At 36.4% G+C, this 16741-nt stretch overlaps 1 protein-coding gene across 1 annotated transcript; it reads right to left on the bottom strand.

Moving 5' to 3' along the window:
- Positions 1-1091: 1091 nt before the first annotated feature.
- On the bottom strand, positions 1092-13887 carry LOC144968415 (ectonucleotide pyrophosphatase/phosphodiesterase family member 5-like). The gene is made up of 4 exons (XM_078906736.1): positions 12824-13887; positions 7992-8180; positions 4313-4540; positions 1092-3070 (listed from the first exon to the last, which is right to left on the bottom strand). Exons 1-4 carry the CDS (start codon positions 13746-13748, stop codon positions 2877-2879), a joined length of 1536 nt encoding a protein of 511 aa, XP_078762862.1. The 5' UTR covers positions 13749-13887; the 3' UTR covers positions 1092-2876.
- Between the last annotated feature and the right edge of the window lie 2854 nt (positions 13888-16741).

Raw genomic sequence — 16741 nt, 5'->3', positions numbered from 1 at the left:
TTATGTTTTGTATCAATTGATCTATGTCAATTTCTTATTCTGAATGAAATGGAGCACAAAAGGAAATGATTAAGTTACAGAGGACAGATATAATGCATTGCATTCATTCTGATTGCGAGAATTTTCATATATAATCATATTATGATGCATACACAAGACTTCATGTTATCAATCAATATTATTATTATTATGTTTGAAAAAAAAAATTCCTAAGAATTTGTGACACATTCAAATGATATCGGATAGGTTATGATTTTATAATTCATCGTAACTTGGAAGGACAAAGGGACTGGTTCCAGGGGAGGACAGAAGTTTGTGTGGAGTATAACTCGCATCAGCTCCGGGTAACAAAAACTAAAAAGGATGGTAGTGGAAACGTTGGTAAAGTTATATAGCGCCATTCAACAAAGCCTCAAGGTGATCATAACATGGAGGTCCATACTTAGTACGGATTTAAGTATTTAAATAAATAAAGGGAACAATAAATAATAACAGATTTGTGCGGCTAAGTGGTCTAGTGTATGACACTCGACTTTGGATTGGAAGGTCCTGGGTTCATGAGCGGGGCATAGTTAAGTCCTTGGAAAAGGCTCATTACTCACATTCTCCTACCATACTCAGGCATAAAATGAGTACCTGGCCGTTAACAGCGTTGTCTCTGTCTAAACAAAATTGTAATAGCAGGTGTATTGTCTCATCCAACATGTTAAGCATTGCTGTTGGCATTTTGAGCATGTACAGTGGATATATATAAATATAAAAGCTTAAGTAAAAAAAAAAAATCATTTTGATAGTCATCATCTTGTTCTGCATATAATCTTTGGGGTTATGAATCTACTGACGCTAGAAACTGATTAAGATCACTTATAAAGCTCACATCTGAATCTGAACACCACCTCCTTATGATCCCAGCCAAATCCTGATCAAAACTGGATTTCATTTCAGGACGACAAAAAAAAAAAAAACACAAGGAATGAGACAAAGAGAAATAAATAAAGGGAAACACAAGCGTTTAAAGAATTTCTAACAAAAGTACCACTACCACCCTCAGGAAAAAAAAAAAAAAAAAAAAAAAAAAAAAAAAAATTAAATTTCTTTGTATTGTGACTAAATATATGGCAGCAAAAAATATTATTAGGTCAAATCTCAGATGTATTAGTCTGGCCCCGTGGTTTTTTGCACAGCTTGCAGCCGCAAATTAGGGAAAATTTTCTGATTTGCATTGCAACTGCAAAATCTGCACGTTTTGCAAATTTTTGACAAATTCCGGGGAGCCAGGACTGAAGGATGTCCTAGTAGATGAAAATCGACATTATACCAAAGAACTAGGACCAGTTGCCATTAGGAACAGTCCAACACAAGCAATAAACTTGTAGCTTTTTAGGGATTCTTGCTAAGAAACTGCTTTCCCTCACAGCTTATACTTCTGCACGCCGTTATATGTTTTCAACCATCAGTTCTGCGGATGTTGAAAGGAGTTTTTCTTTGTACAATATGATTTTAAGTGCACATAATTCATTAACATATTTCAAGAGAGTTTGAAATAGATTGTTCCTTATGAAATTATCTTTACATTATAATCGTTTTCATCAAATTTTAACAAAAAGAGCTTTTTATTTACCACTGATCTAATTTGTCAACTTACATTTTTTTTTCAACTGAACGGAATTCAATCTTTCAAGAGAGTTTGAAATATATATTCAATATAAAATATTTTACATAAGAATTTTATAGATTTTCTTAAGAGGAATGTCAACAAAATACAAAGGCATGCCCTTGAGCAAGAGAGGTCATAGTTTAACTGTCAGAGGAGAACATTAAACTATGAATATCAAACTACGACCTCTCTTGCTCATCATTATCACATGCATCTGTTACAGTCACTGATGAAATGAAGAAAAAAGCAGCATATTTCAACAAATTGAAAAATTGAATATATAAAATTGCATAGCTGTAGAATGTATTATAACACTCCGATGATGGTATAAGAAATTGATTTTTAAAAATGACTGGGCCTTCTTTACTTGTAGTGATAGGTTGCTGGTTTGCAATAAACACAGTCTAAGAGGGGATGTTGAGTTGAAAGATGATGATGATGATTATTTTCAATAATATCTCAAATTGAAAAAGAAAACAATAAGAAAAAGCAAAAACCAGAGCATGTCTTTAACGCAAATATCAAGACATCATTCCAAAACTGTGGGGCAATGTATAATACCCTGACAAGTACCCCTTTAAAAAATACAAAAGAAAAAATATCAAACGGTTACTCAACCTCCCATTCAATCAAATAGACAGAATCCCAATCTTTTTCATTATCTATAACCCAAATCCAAAATACAGAAATGACTTATGGTATAAATCTTTTAATAACTACCAAAGAGACCACTGTTTTTAAAAAAAATGTCTTGAATTGAGGAGGTGACTTTCAAAACGTATTAAGTCCCATGTCCATCATCCAGAAAAAAAAAATACATTTTTTTGTCATTTATTGAGTGACCTTAGAGGAAAGTAGGTACTCGTCTTCTTTGCCTACTTATAGGACAAAATAACCCTGAGTGATTTGAAACTTCATATTTTCTCTGATGATTTTATGTCCAATACATTGCTTGAGAGTGTTAACTCATTTTTTATATGAATGTAACTTGGTAGGATGTGATAGTCACTTCCTCAATTGCACCTCATAACAAATCCATTCAATCCATTCTTTTAACAATGAATCAAACAAACTCTATCCATGCAGCACCAATGGAATAAAATGGTCACATGCAAAAAAACATCAGATGCAAAAGCAACTATAAAAATCAAATCCCTATTCAAAAAAAAAAAAAATACATAAATTAAACTGCCCAGATAAACTCAAAAACGTTGCTTTCCTACAAATCATCTTCATCGTCATCAGACAGCAGCTTCACTGTACTTCCATTATCAGCAACCAGCGAGGATTTAGATGATCCAAATGATGACACTTTCAGCTGGTTTAACTTTCTTTTCAAAAACCTGTGCTGTCTACATGCAGCGACGATAAACACTCCTCCAACACTTGCAACTACTAGGAGACAAAGGATATCTGTAGGGAAATAAAATATATGAATTGATGAAAAACCTTGAAGTGTCTGGGTTGATTAAAAGGATTCCGAAATATATCAGTAAAGGAGCCTGAATCAAATAAATAAATAAATACAAACACACACACACACACACAGAGAGAGAGAGAGAGAGAGAGAGAGAGAGAGAGAGAGAGAGAGAGAGAGAGAGAGAGAGAGAGAGAGAGAAAGAGAGAAAGAGAGAGACTGCCTGTCTTTGCAAATGTAATCTTTACATGATATATTCATTAATATACCAATTCTATTGAAGACATCCCAAAGATATAAAATTACAGGCTGGAATCAGAGGTGCCGACCCATAATGCCTGGATTAGACTGTTATTATATGAGATTTTGGCTCGAAATAAAATTCGCACCCCCCTCCGTCTCTCAAATAAAAATAAACAAAATAACTAAACACATAAATAAGTACATGAATAAATAACAAAAAAATAATTAATAAATAAATCAATCAATAAATACATTTCTGATGTCCAATATTCAGTTGTGTTCAAATTTCTAAAGAGGTACCTGTTTGTTTATTGTTTGTTTTTAAGGGTTTTACACTGCTTGCAACACATTTGGGTCATATCAGCACCAGTAAATAAAAAGGAAAACACTGGGATGGTAAAAAAATTCTAGAATTACGATTAAAGCACTGAAGAAAAAGTAATTGAAGGGGAATTGGTTCAAATACGGAACACATGTAGATTCCAAGATTATAGTATCAACATACTCAGTTTTCAGGATCCCACTAGGAGCTATACACTCAAATACCGACAAGATGAGTTCATAATAAAAAATATAACTATCGGTACATAACAGAGAGATGATTTCCAAGGAAAAAATTAACATCTCTCAAAACTAACACTATAAATTTGACTGTTTCCCTCTCAGGCAAGTATTTTGGCAAGGGCCGTGACAAAACCCAAGTAATCATATTTTCCAAGACAAAGAAATAACGCAACTCAGAAAACAAAAATAGGGGGATAGAAGAGAGCAAATGACCTCCTGGCCACCATGGAAGGTCAAACGACCCCATCCAGAGAGGTTCAAGATAGATGGGAATGTATTAAAGGCCTTTAAAAATCGAATCCTAGAAAAATAATTCTCATTCACAAAGTTTTCATTACTAGTTCAAGTGTATTAACGATCAACCCTTTCCAACATCTTTGTATTTTTCAAAATCTTTTGAAAAACTGTCATAAAAAATTTCAAATACTTACATGTACCAAAGGTCCATACAGTATTCTCGTGTGTTGTAAGGAGCTTTAAAACTGTAGTCAGTGTCCCATTATTGGGATTGGGCTTTAGATCCAAAAGGTGACACATGAGGCTGTAAATATCAATACTCTCAAATGTATCAATCTTGTAATTGGCTTTGAAAGATGGACCCATTGCCATAAAAATTGGACGCATCTCATTGTAAGCATTGTCAAACCCATGTGTGCCATCTTAAAAAGATAAAAAAAACATTGCACACATTATCAGAATACACTGGTCTCCGTTTATAAGCACGGTCCTTGGGAATAAAGCAGAGCATACTTTTAGCCAGATCGTGCTTATAAGCGGATTCAGATTTTTCTTTTCTAAGTCTATGTTAAGTGATCATATTACAGTAAAAATAAATTTTCATCTGAGTTTCTAGATTTATACATGACATAATGGTATGCACTGGGTTGCAGGCTTGGAACTGCTACTGGCTATGAAAAAATCACTTTAGCTTTTTTTTCTTCTATTAATTTAATGTTCAGGGTAAACAAACTCTTTCTTTTCTGCCACAAGATGCCCAAGCCTTACATGGTAGTCTGGTACAAGGGGTAAAAAAAGCTTGAGATTGCTGCTTGTTTGACTTTTGATTAAATGCACCTGCTTCTATCATCTTCTGTTTCTGCGAACTAGTTTCGACTCTGATGGTTTTTATTGTTAGTTTAACATCTGTGGTTGTTGTGCAGAGTGCAGATATGTAGCATAAAATAGACATGTCAACAGATGCGTGTGTGAAAGTCACAGACAAAGAGTACAGGTGTCAACCTCGTCATAGATGTCAACCTCGTCTTCATACCTCACATCGTATGCACTTTTAACATCTCTGTAAACAAATTTTGGCCACCAAAATGACAGTTTTGATCAATGAATAATTATGACATCATCTGGTGACAGTCTGAGCCTTCTCTTCCCCTATCCCGCTTCCAGCAGTGACAACGTCGCGACAAGTGTGCAACATGCCCGTCCCTAACTCCACCCATTCCCCTTCCCTGTGGCATGTCAATGAGCTGCTGAGCCTGCCTATTGTTATTACTGAAGATTTTAGGTCCTTGTGCATTGTTCGTTACATCACTGAGGTGTCAACTGTTTTGCACAAGGGAAAGGAAGTAGTGATGGAACAGTTAGGTGTGAATCATATGTCACTTGCAGATGGTTTTTGTTGACCTGGTTTGTAATCTTATGTATTAAATGAAAATTATGATATTTTTCTTTTTAGTTATTCATTTATTTTATTTTTGTAATTTTTAAGTAATAAGCCTAATGGTAAAAAAGTTGAGAGTGCTTATATATGTCCTTTTCGGTTAGTGTGCTTATAAAGGGATACATTTATATAGTAAAAACTCTGTTTCATGCCCTGAGTGTGATTATAGCCGGATTGTATGGAAGACCTTACTACTACTACAGTCCACTCTTGATAATCGCAACTTTCGGTTAATCGCAACATTTCCCAAGAAGCAGAATTCATTCTATATAAAATTCACTGGTTAATTGCAAAAAATTTTCGCCAAAAAAAATAAAGGCAGGTAAATTCAAGAAACCAATCTAACAAAATAACAAGATTAAAATTCATCAAGGAAGAAATTGTGACAGGTTAAAAAATCAAAAGTGTGCAGGATTTAATGCTACAGTAGTGTGTCACCACTTTATAAGAGAGACAAAAGAGGGTAGGGTTTTGCAGTATGGGTTTATGATGTCATCTCTGGCCATTGAATAGGAGGCCAAGGGCTGGGCAGAGTCTTTACAACAGGTAGACAATGACAGTTGTAAAGAGGGACTGGACGATATCTTTTGTTTTGGGATTGACAACTGTGCATTGTGACCAACCAGTTTAATGAGACAATAGAGAATAAAAAATTTTTCGCGGCGGTGGTGGGGTTTGAACCTGCGACCTTATTGGTACGACAACTCCGCCTGGAAGGTGAGAGCGTGGCTCTACCGTGTGAGCTATCCACGAACACAAAAATATTCGTTTCAAACCCAAGTCATTTCTAGATCCCTCTCTCACCCACTTCTTGAGACCGCCGATTCGTTCGCACACCACCACACGTTTGAAACGAATATTTTTGTGTTCGTGGATAGCTCACACGGTAGAGCCACGCTCTCACCTGCCAGGCGGAGTTGTCGTACCAATAAGGTCGCAGGTTCAAACCCCACCACCGCCGCGAAAAATTTTTATTCTCTATTGTCTTCTGGCACTTTTCTACTCACTTCATATCTTGTTGTTACCAACATAAGTGCCTGCTCCACTCACTTTTCTGAATTAAAAATTCACCCCATACACCGGAGCATACTCAATGTCTCAATCGTTTCTATGTTATATGTTTGTGTTGAGAATATTGGCTATTAAGCTTAACTGCTGGTCAAAATTACTTCGCGATGGTGGTGTGCGAACGAATCGGCGGTCTCAAGAAGTGGGTGAGAGAGGGATCTAGAAATGACTTGGGTTTGAAACGAATATTTTTGTGTTCCTGGATAGCTCACACGGTAGAGCCACGCTCTCACCTGCCAGGCGGAGTTGTCGTACCAATAAGGTCGCAGGTTCAAACCCTACCACCGCCGCGAAAAATTTTTTATTCTCTATTGTCTTCTGGCACTTTTCTACTCACTTCATATCTTGTTGTTACCAACATAAGTGCCTGCTCCACTCACTTTTCTGAGTTTAATGAGAGCTTATTGTCACTTATCACGGCTAATCTCTTTGACTCTTACAAATGGTGAGGACAAAAGGGTGAAAGTGAATCAAATCTGAATAAGATGTTGATTTGTATCAAATCTGCTTTTAATTCTATCACATTGCTCAGTCTGTGGTGGGCTAAGAACAATATTTACAACAACTGGTCTGAGTTTACCATATATGTGTAAAATGTTGTAATAGGGGGCTGGAAACTCAACTTCGGTTAATCGCAACATTTTTGCTGATCCCAAGGTGTTACGATTATCCGGAGTAGACTGTGCTATAAGAGAGAGAGAGATAGAGAGAGAGAGAGAGAGAGAGAGAGAGAGAGAGAGAGAGAGAGAGAGAGAGAGAGAGAGAGAGAGAGAGAGAGAAGAAGAGAAGAGAGAGAGAGAGAGAGAGAGAGAGAGAGAGAGAGAGAGAGAGAGAGAGAGAGAGAGAGGGAGGGAGAAAGGAACCTTGAAAACGCTTGTAAGAAAATCATTTCCTCATCTACCCCTCCCCCGACCCCTTTAAAGGCTGCAAATTTGAGCCTTATTTAATAATACATTTTCCATCATGTTTCTTAGTTTAAAAGAAGGAGTTTCAAATGAAGCCTTCAAACAAAAAAAAAAAACAACATTTCTACCACAATTAAAAAGAGGTTTGGTCCTTTCTCCTTATACCTTGCATTTTTTTTCTCATTTTTGCAAACTAAAAGACTGTCTGGTCTGTCTGAAGGTGCCTTATCTTTGTATGTGTAGTAAGATTGTTACTCATGGGGTTCGAGTACTCTTACCAGACCCTCAATATTTAAAGTCGTACAGACTATCCTCATATTCTCTTTCGAAAACGAGCAAAACTTTGATTCACTGCTACAAAAATTATCTAAAGAGCTGCTACAAAATTATCTAAAGAGACATGGCAATGCATAGATTTATCTATTGCAGTAATGAAACAATGCAAAAGAGTTAAAAACATACGTGATGTAAAATTGTCATCTGGCAAACCAGATATAAATGACCAAGTGAGATCAGCCAAGGCAAAAATAGGAGGGGCTCTACTATTGTTCTTGTAATGTAATCTGTCTGGAATGTCAGCCTTTTTGTACACTTTGAAATGCTTGGTAGGGGCTGCTCGAGAAAGATTCCGATAAATCTCGTCTTCAAAACCTGTAATAAAAGAATAGTGCCTTAATTTTGTTTTTCCAATTCTAGGTCATTAAATCTGATAGGTTCATCTAACACTTCTTGATTCTTGGTCCTAAGCAATCCAAGAACTTATCTGTGATTCACCATGTCAAACTGGTATTATGTTGTAAGTGAACCTTAAAAGTGAATTTACAGTTGTTTAAATAATCAGAAATATGAAATTTTGGGTTTACGCACTGTATTAAAATATATAATATCGTTATCAGTATAACTCATAAAATTGACCATTATTTCCTATTTTTGGTTACAAATTAAATTATCCGCATCAATATCACTGAGACATAATACCACTTTAAGATGGTGGGTAGTAACATATGTGTCGGTACATGACATAATCAGTCGGAAGGTGAAAATTTTGTACTTGTATTTTTTTTTTCATATTCTGAAAGAATGTGCTCCTCAGAGCATTTTAATCTTTATTTGAAGTAAATTGGGTGATTTTTCATGAAGTTATGATCAGATGTATGGGAAAGGTATCAAGCAACTTTTCTCAAATTTCATACTTTTTCAACATGACTAGCTGTAAATAATATTTAGAAGTGAATGTAAGCTTTGATATTTCCCGAAGATGTACAAAAAGAGTTGATTTAATAATTTATGACAAGAACTCATTTTTGATAAAAAGTGACCTTCTAACTAAACTTGGCAGTATCTCAGTTCAAACTTTTTCATCATCTAATTGATTATGTATTTCACTGTAACATATAGACAATCTGTGAAGATCGTCTATTTTCATCATCTATCGGAATTTTGCCATATTATGATAAAACCTGTATAATAAGTAACCTTGTTCACAGGAGAGAAAAACCCCCAAAAGAAATAAATAAAACCAAAAAAACAAAACAAACAAAAACAAAAAACAAACCCATTTACATCATTAATATAAAATATGGTGGTCAGCACCCAATAATCAATCTTGTAACAGCCCACTCATTTGCTTGTGTAATAGAATTTTAACTATTAAAAACATCTTTCTAATACCTCACTTTTTGTATTAAAGATTTGATTGTTAAGATGATATTCGATACAAGCACAAGGTACTTATAATAATAATAATAATAATTGTCCAGAAGAAAGGCAATTCGTGTTGTGTTTACAATTACAATGCTCTACAAACAGCACAAATACATGTCATACACACAACAGTCAAGCGGAGCATTCAAACATACAGTGTACGGTAAACATTAGATCATAAGGTGGGGGGGGGGGATACACACATGTATACGTGCGCGCGCATAAACATACAGACACTTAACTCACTGCGATTAAAATCAGTATTTTACACACAATTTTAGTTTTAGACACAGATGGTGATATTGAATGGGATTATGCCATAAAAAGTCAGTCAGTATTTAAAAATAATTCTGATACAAATGTTGACAGTAATAAGGATAATAATATTAAGGCATCAAAAGTCAGTCAGTATTTACACACAGTTTCTGATTCAAATGTTGATAGTAATAAGGATAATAATACGAATGCTTCATATGATGTCAGTCATTATAATTTATACACAATTTCTAATACCAAAGCTACTTCTGATAAACGACTTTATTAAATTCTGGTTGGACGATATGAAAAGAATATTGAAAAAAAAAACGGTATTTGTGTTTGTTGGATTCAAAGTTTACATCACCAATATTTTTCTGGAGAAGAAAGAAGACTATGAAAATCCTGTAGGTGGATAATGAGTATGCCAACAACAGATTGAGATAATGATGATGTTGACAATGATTCAATAATTAAGATCAATAAATTGTCAGAAAAAAAATAAATTACAGAACACATCTAGTTTCACGTTGCTCAGTGTATTTTATGTTTTATTTATTCTTACAATTGACTAAAGGAAAGCAAATTTCCATTTCATTTATAGTATAATTTGCCTGTTAGGTGTCCTATCTTTGTTATACAGATTAACATTCTTAAAATCTATTGCTGCCTGTAGCTTGGTACAAATTCACATCTGAGGAAAATAGGACATGAAGTTCCTTATCCAAAGACCCAACACTGGGGCCAGAATTGTCCCATCGTTTGATCGTGCTCAAAATCACTAGATTTTGTTACAAAGACGTTGTACTAATTGATCACTTATGCTGCAAGTAAGTAAGTTCATTTATGACCCACCATCTCAAATCAATGTCATGTTGGGTCACTTGATGCTGAAAAACGGAATTTTACGTTTCATTGAGGACATTGACTCATTGACTCTTTAAAGTGTGAAAATTCAAAATGTCATGTTATGATTATTTCAACTTTAATTTCACTTTTCAGGATCTAGGAGATGCTCCTCACAAAAGACATGTCTCCATTTAGGCCAATCTCGATATCAATATGTCTTCAATTTAAAGAGAAATATTTTTGCGAAAAACCTACTTCGCATTTTAAAAACTTGTATGTTTTAGCTTTCTTTGCTGGTTTTTTATTACTCACAATTTTTGTTCATTAAAAATATTACAGCTTTTTAGAACTCTTATCATTATCAGCCATTTCTTCTTTACAAGTGACAAGGTCAGTTCTGAAATTAAGCTATCCTGACATTCTTAAACAACTTTCGTGTCAAATGACCTCTTGTTAGAAAACATCGTCTGCTTGCAAGTTGTGATAAAACCACTTTCATCCTTCTTCTTCTTCCTCTTCAAGCTGAAACTTCCTTGTGGAAGACTCATCAGCTCAGCATTCACAATTGTTTTACCGGGAGCTATCCAAGTTATATATACTTATACTTGAGGGCAGAAACGAATGAAGATGGCAGTCCACTCAACATTGTGGCAGCAGCTTCTAATAGTCTCACACTACTATGTTATGACGATCAAACCAATCAGCAAATTCTTCACCGCATTCGTGCACCGTTGCAAACCAAGCCCGGAAGCCTCGTCAAAACACACCGTTCAACTAGATGCTCTGCAGTTTCGGGTTTTTTTCCCATATCGGGTACATGTTGGATAGGTGGAAAGTCCCCATTGATGAAGCAATTTTGCAGTGAGGCAGGTTCTTGACCAAAGCTGATTCGCTACCACCCAGTGTTTCCTCTTACTGATGGAGAAGCCTGGCAACTTCTCACCTAGTTTCAAGAAGTGTACGTCCCCGCCTCCTTGAAGGATTGAATTCGTCCAAACCGACTTCCATCTCGTATATGCATCTCTGTTCGTAGTCGGGGAAGCTGCGTACAAAGGTTGCCAGGACTTATTTCAGCTCAAAACGGGGGACACCGTCCATAATGCGTTTGAGAGGGAATCTACCCCATTCCCTCTCTCTTGGATCTTATTAAGCCAGTTCTCCGTAATCGTCTCCCTCCGGACATTGGGGGGTTGGATTGCTGCCATTATCGGGCCCCATTCTCTAGGTGTTGTTGCCAGCATTCCTGACACTATGCATATCGACTTGCGAAGTTTAACATCTACCTTCTCAACGTTCCTGCTTCTACCCCACACTAGAGTGCAATACTCTGCGGTGGAATAGCATAGTGCCAAGGTGGACGTCCTCAGAAGCGCTTGGTTAGCACCCCAAGTTGATCCCGCCAGCTTCCTCAGAAGACATAGTGGCAACATAAAATTGCCAGTTTTCCTCTTGTTCAGTTGGAGGCCCTGTAATGGCAACTTGACCTTGTTTTTCTGGCCTTTGTAAAATACATTTAGTTTATTCTTCTCTCTCCGTCCCATTAATGGTTCCAAATTGGGTGTTATATATGGCTTTGATTTGTTTCTAGGAATTTATTGAATGAATTTTATAGCTCTTTGTTTCTTTCCCCTTAGTTTTGCTTTGGTGACTTCTTCTAGTGTGATAATGAGTATTAAATATTTTAATGGCATTAACTTCCTTTCGTTGAAGATTAATTTACATAAATTCTGTGGTCGACTAGAGATGACAATCTAAAAACTCCGGCTTCCATCAGTATATACAAACTTTGGTTAGTTTCTGGTTGAAAAGGTTGGTTTTACATATTTGAACAAGCTGGACAGAGGTTACAAGTCAAATGAGATATGAACACAATAGTCACAGTTGCTGCCGATTTTCTGGATAAATAATACAATCACCGCATTTATAGATCTCATAAAAAACAATCATGTTTTTCTTCACATGAGCTTGAAAAAAAGTAAAACATGTGACAGACTATTATAACAAAATACATATATATCGAGAGTTGAATTACCCACCCCTATATTTAATAACATTTGGCAATAGACAATTAGTAATTAAACTTGCACTGATTTTATAAAAAATGAGGTCAACCTCAGATTACGCCCTGCTTTAAGTGTACACACTAATTTTCATTTTTATTGAATAAGTCCTCTGAGCTCTTTTGTATGAAAGAAAAAGAAGTTCTTCACAGCCATGAGGTTCATGAAGCTGGAGCGTATCCCAAGTTTCTTTAGCGTGAAACGAACAGTAGCAATTGTTTGCTATCCTTTGGACAGGACACTAGTCTATCACAAAGTACTTTCTGCCAGATCTAAAAGACCCATCTACCAAATCACTGAGGCATTCAGTTACGTTTTTGAGTAAAATTATAAAAGCGGATAATTACTAATATGGGATTGGTATAATTGAAAATGTAGATTAAAGTTCTAGTCTTGAGGCTGAGGGCTTTAAAAAATATACTATACCTGAATGTGGAAAAATAGATGCAACTGGGGTATAATGAACAATTTTGACAGTATTTGGGTCAATGATAGAATCAAGGTGAATTAATCTTTCCTTTGATGTTGCTGCAAAGCCATGATCGGCGGTTATAATTAGATTCAAGTCATCAAGGATATCCACATCTTCCAGCTGCTTCAATAAAATTCCAAGTATCTCATCAGCTCTAGAAATTGCACGAGTGACATTATCAGAGTCTGGACCACACATGTGAGCGATGTGATCAGGATTCTGAAACCACATTAAACCTAAATTTATAGGGCGTTGATTCACAAACCAGCCAACCATCGTTTTTATTTTGTACTCTGGATTCACCTTTCGATCAAAAGGCATGTGATATGTTGGTCTGACATATTTAATGGCGTTCTCTGCACCCCACCACATGACACTTCCACTTCGACCATGTTCTTTTTGAAGTTGATTAGCAACCCAAATTGGCTCCACGCCTGGTACATCATAGAACCTTTGATCATTTATAGCAAATCTGTCTTTGTATAGTGGTACGTAAGTTTCATTAATCACAGGATCAAACATGTCATTCTCAATGACTCCATGACTCTCTGCATAGAGACCAGTCACCATAGACCAATGATTGGTTAGTGTGGACGTTGTGAACACATTCTTCAATCCTTGAGTAACATGTACGCCGTTGCTAATGATTCTGTCGAAGTTTGGGGTTGATGTACGCTTTAAATAATCCCACCGAAAGCCATCAAATGTTACTATAAGCAACGGAGGCACTTTGACAGTGTGTAACGAAACGGATGGAAGCAGAAGATATGTGAGGAAAAGAGCCAGTCCAAGACATGCAAGATTGATGTGAATATCACGGTTAAAGATCTTGATTATCATATTTGTTCGAATATAAAAAGCCCTTAGTAGTTGAAACATTTAGTTATAGAACATCACCAAGAGTAGTAAAAATTATTTCATAAAGAATCAGCGTATATGGAGGATGGTTCTAGTTCTATCACTTCAGCATCCTTTCCACCCATCATTGTTGATGTCTAGAGTCGTCATGTGTCACCGGTGTGCCAGATATTTTTATAATAAATGAACCATTCGGAATGTATGAAAACACCAAATGTAAGAGACTGGCATGCATTAATTTATTTACAAACGATAGATTGAATTTGAAAAAAAAATGTAAATAATTGTGGATGGTGAAGCTTGAGCACATAATAATCTTAATGAAATTTCTTTTTGATAAATCGATAAAGAGACAAAGACTGTTTGGAAAGAGTGCAAAGGAGAGCAACAAAACTTGTCACACACCTGAAAGACAAAACCTACTGTGAGAATTGAAAGAATTAAATCTCCCGACCTTAGATTACAGGAGAAGAAGGGGAGATATGATCCAAACATATAAAATAGTAAAGGGAATAGACAGGGTAGAGGCAGGATTTATTTAACCAAACAATAACATTCAAACACGAGGAAACAGCACGAAACTGGAAAAAGAATGTTTTAAAACAAATGAAAGAAGGAACTTTTTTTCATCTAGAAATGTAAATAACTGGAATAAACTGCAAGAAACCACAGTATCAGCAAAAATTTGAATAAATTCAAAGCAGAGTTGGAGATAAGCAACATCCTAGGAAACAAGTTCAATTATAAAAATTGGTCCAGTCATTAATAGATGAGGAGGAGCGAAGGAGACTACACCAAGTCTAAAAGCTCTATACAGAGGTATCCAGGTATATGCAAGATATGAAGTGAGTAGAAAAGTGCCAGAAGACAATAGAGAATAAAATTTTTTTTCCGCGGCGGTGGTGGGGTTTGAACCTGCGACCTTATTGGTACGACAACTCCGCCTGGCAGGTGAGAGCGTGGCTCTACCGTGTGAGCTATCCACGAACACAAAAATATTCGTTTCAAACCCAAAGTCATTTCTAGATCCCTCTCTCACCCACTTCTTGAGATCGCCGATTCGTTCACCACCATCGCGAAGTAATTTTGACCAGCAGTTAAGCTTAATAGCCAATATTCTCATCACAAACATATAACATAGAAACGATTGAGACATTGAGTATGCTCGGTGTATGGGGTGAATTTTTAATTCAGAAAAGTGAGTGGAGCAGGCACTTATGTTGGTAACAGCAAGATATGAAGTGAGTAGAAAAGTGCCAGAAGACAATAGAGAATAAAATTTTTTTATGTTATATGTTTGTGATGAGAATATTGGCTATTAAGCTTAACTGCTGGTCAAAATTACTTCGCGATGGTGGTGAACGAATCGGCGATCTCAAGAAGTGGGTGAGAGAGGGATCTAGAAATGACTTTGGGTTTGAAACGAATATTTTTGTGTTCGTGGATAGCTCACACGGTAGAGCCACGCTCTCACCTGCCAGGCGGAGTTGTCGTACCAATAAGGTCGCAGGTTGAAACCCCACCACCGCCGCGAAAAAAAATTTTATTCTCTATTGTCTTCTGGCACTTTTCTACTCACTTCATATCTTGCTGTTACCAACATAAGTGCCTGCTCCACTCACTTTTCTGAATTAAAAATTCACCCCATACACCGGAGCATACTCAATGTCTCAATCGTTTCTATGTTATATGTTTGTGATGAGAATATTGGCTATTAAGCTTAACTGCTGGTCAAAATTACTTCGCGATGGTGGTGAACGAATCGGCGATCTCAAGAAGTGGGTGAGAGAGGGATCTAGAAAGACTTTGGGTTTGAAACGAATATTTTTGTGTTCGTGGATAGCTCACACGGTAGAGCCACGCTCTCACCTGCCAGGCGGAGTTGTCGTACCAATAAGGTCGCAGGTTCAAACCCCACCACCGCCGCGAAAAAAATTTTATTCTCTATTGTCTTCTGGCACTTTTCTACTCACTTCATATCTTGCTGTTACCAACATAAGTGCCTGCTCCACTCACTTTTCTGAATTAAAAATTCACCCCATACACCGGAGCATACTCAATGTCTCAATCGTTTCTATGTTATATGTTTTGGATGAGAATATTGGCTATTAAGCTTAACTGCTGGTCAAAATTACTTCGCGATGGTGGTGAACGAATCGGCGATCTCAAGAAGTGGGTGAGAGAGGGATCTAGAAATGACTTTGGGTTTGAAACGAATATTTTTGTGTTCGTGGATAGCTCACACGGTAGAGCCACGCTCTCACCTGCCAGGCGGAGTTGTCGTACCAATAAGGTCGCAGGTTCAAACCCCACCACCGCCGCGAAAAAAAATTTTATTCTCTATTGTCTTCTGGCACTTTTCTATCCAGGTATATGAAATCTCGCAGATTTTGTAAGATTGCAATTCGGTTGGGATGTCAGCGTGGCATTTAAAATGCCAAATGGTATGAAAAAAAAAAAAAAAAACTAAATTGGTTCACTCGCAAAGGATTCAGACACTTCATATTTATAAGTATGGATAGCATGCGCTTGGATAAGAAGCTCATAACATTGCCATCCGGAAGTATAACGGATCAACACATAAAACTGTGTGTATCCATGAAAGTGTATAGTCAGGTTAATACTCGTAAACGTGGATGGCAAAAAAAACAATAACAAAGACCTGAGTGACGTCATCTTCGAACTATCTATAGCTAGTAATCTTTGACTTTGATTGAAGCCAGCGTAGCGTGTCATCCACACCACAACAGTTATGCCGCGAAACAATCCCGATGATCAGAAGGGAAAGTCTTAAGATCGTGTAGTTACATTATTTCAACTAAAGTGGGGATAAAGACAAAAAGAAAAAAAAAAAGATATCATTTCTTTGAAGTTAACATAAATCTAAATATATTGTAATTGTAGATCGCATTTTACTCAGTGGATTTCTTTACCATATACTATTAATTACAGCAACCTCAGATGCCTTTCAAAATGAAATCTTAAACAAACCAAAATGAAACAAAACAAAAGAA

This window comes from Berghia stephanieae, chromosome 3 (assembly GCF_034508935.2).
Source record: "Berghia stephanieae isolate SIO BIC M18660-M18661 chromosome 3, UCSD_Bste_1.3, whole genome shotgun sequence".
In the NCBI taxonomy this organism is placed as follows: Eukaryota; Metazoa; Mollusca; class Gastropoda; order Nudibranchia; family Aeolidiidae; genus Berghia; species Berghia stephanieae.
Note: the sequence above shows the minus strand (reverse complement) of the source record. Positions and strands in the feature narration are given on the sequence as shown.

Coding starts and splice junctions, on each gene's coding strand:
- LOC144968415 (XM_078906736.1), bottom strand. CDS start 13,748: ATGTTTCAACTACTAAGGGCTTTTTATATTCGAACAAATATGATAATC. Junction 8,181..12,823: donor ATCTATTTTTCCACATTCAG/GTATAGTATATT, acceptor CTTTTATTACAG/GTTTTGAAGACGAGATTTAT. Junction 3,071..4,312: donor TGTATGGACCTTTGGTACAT/GTAAGTATTTGA, acceptor ATTTCCCTACAG/ATATCCTTTGTCTCCTAGTA.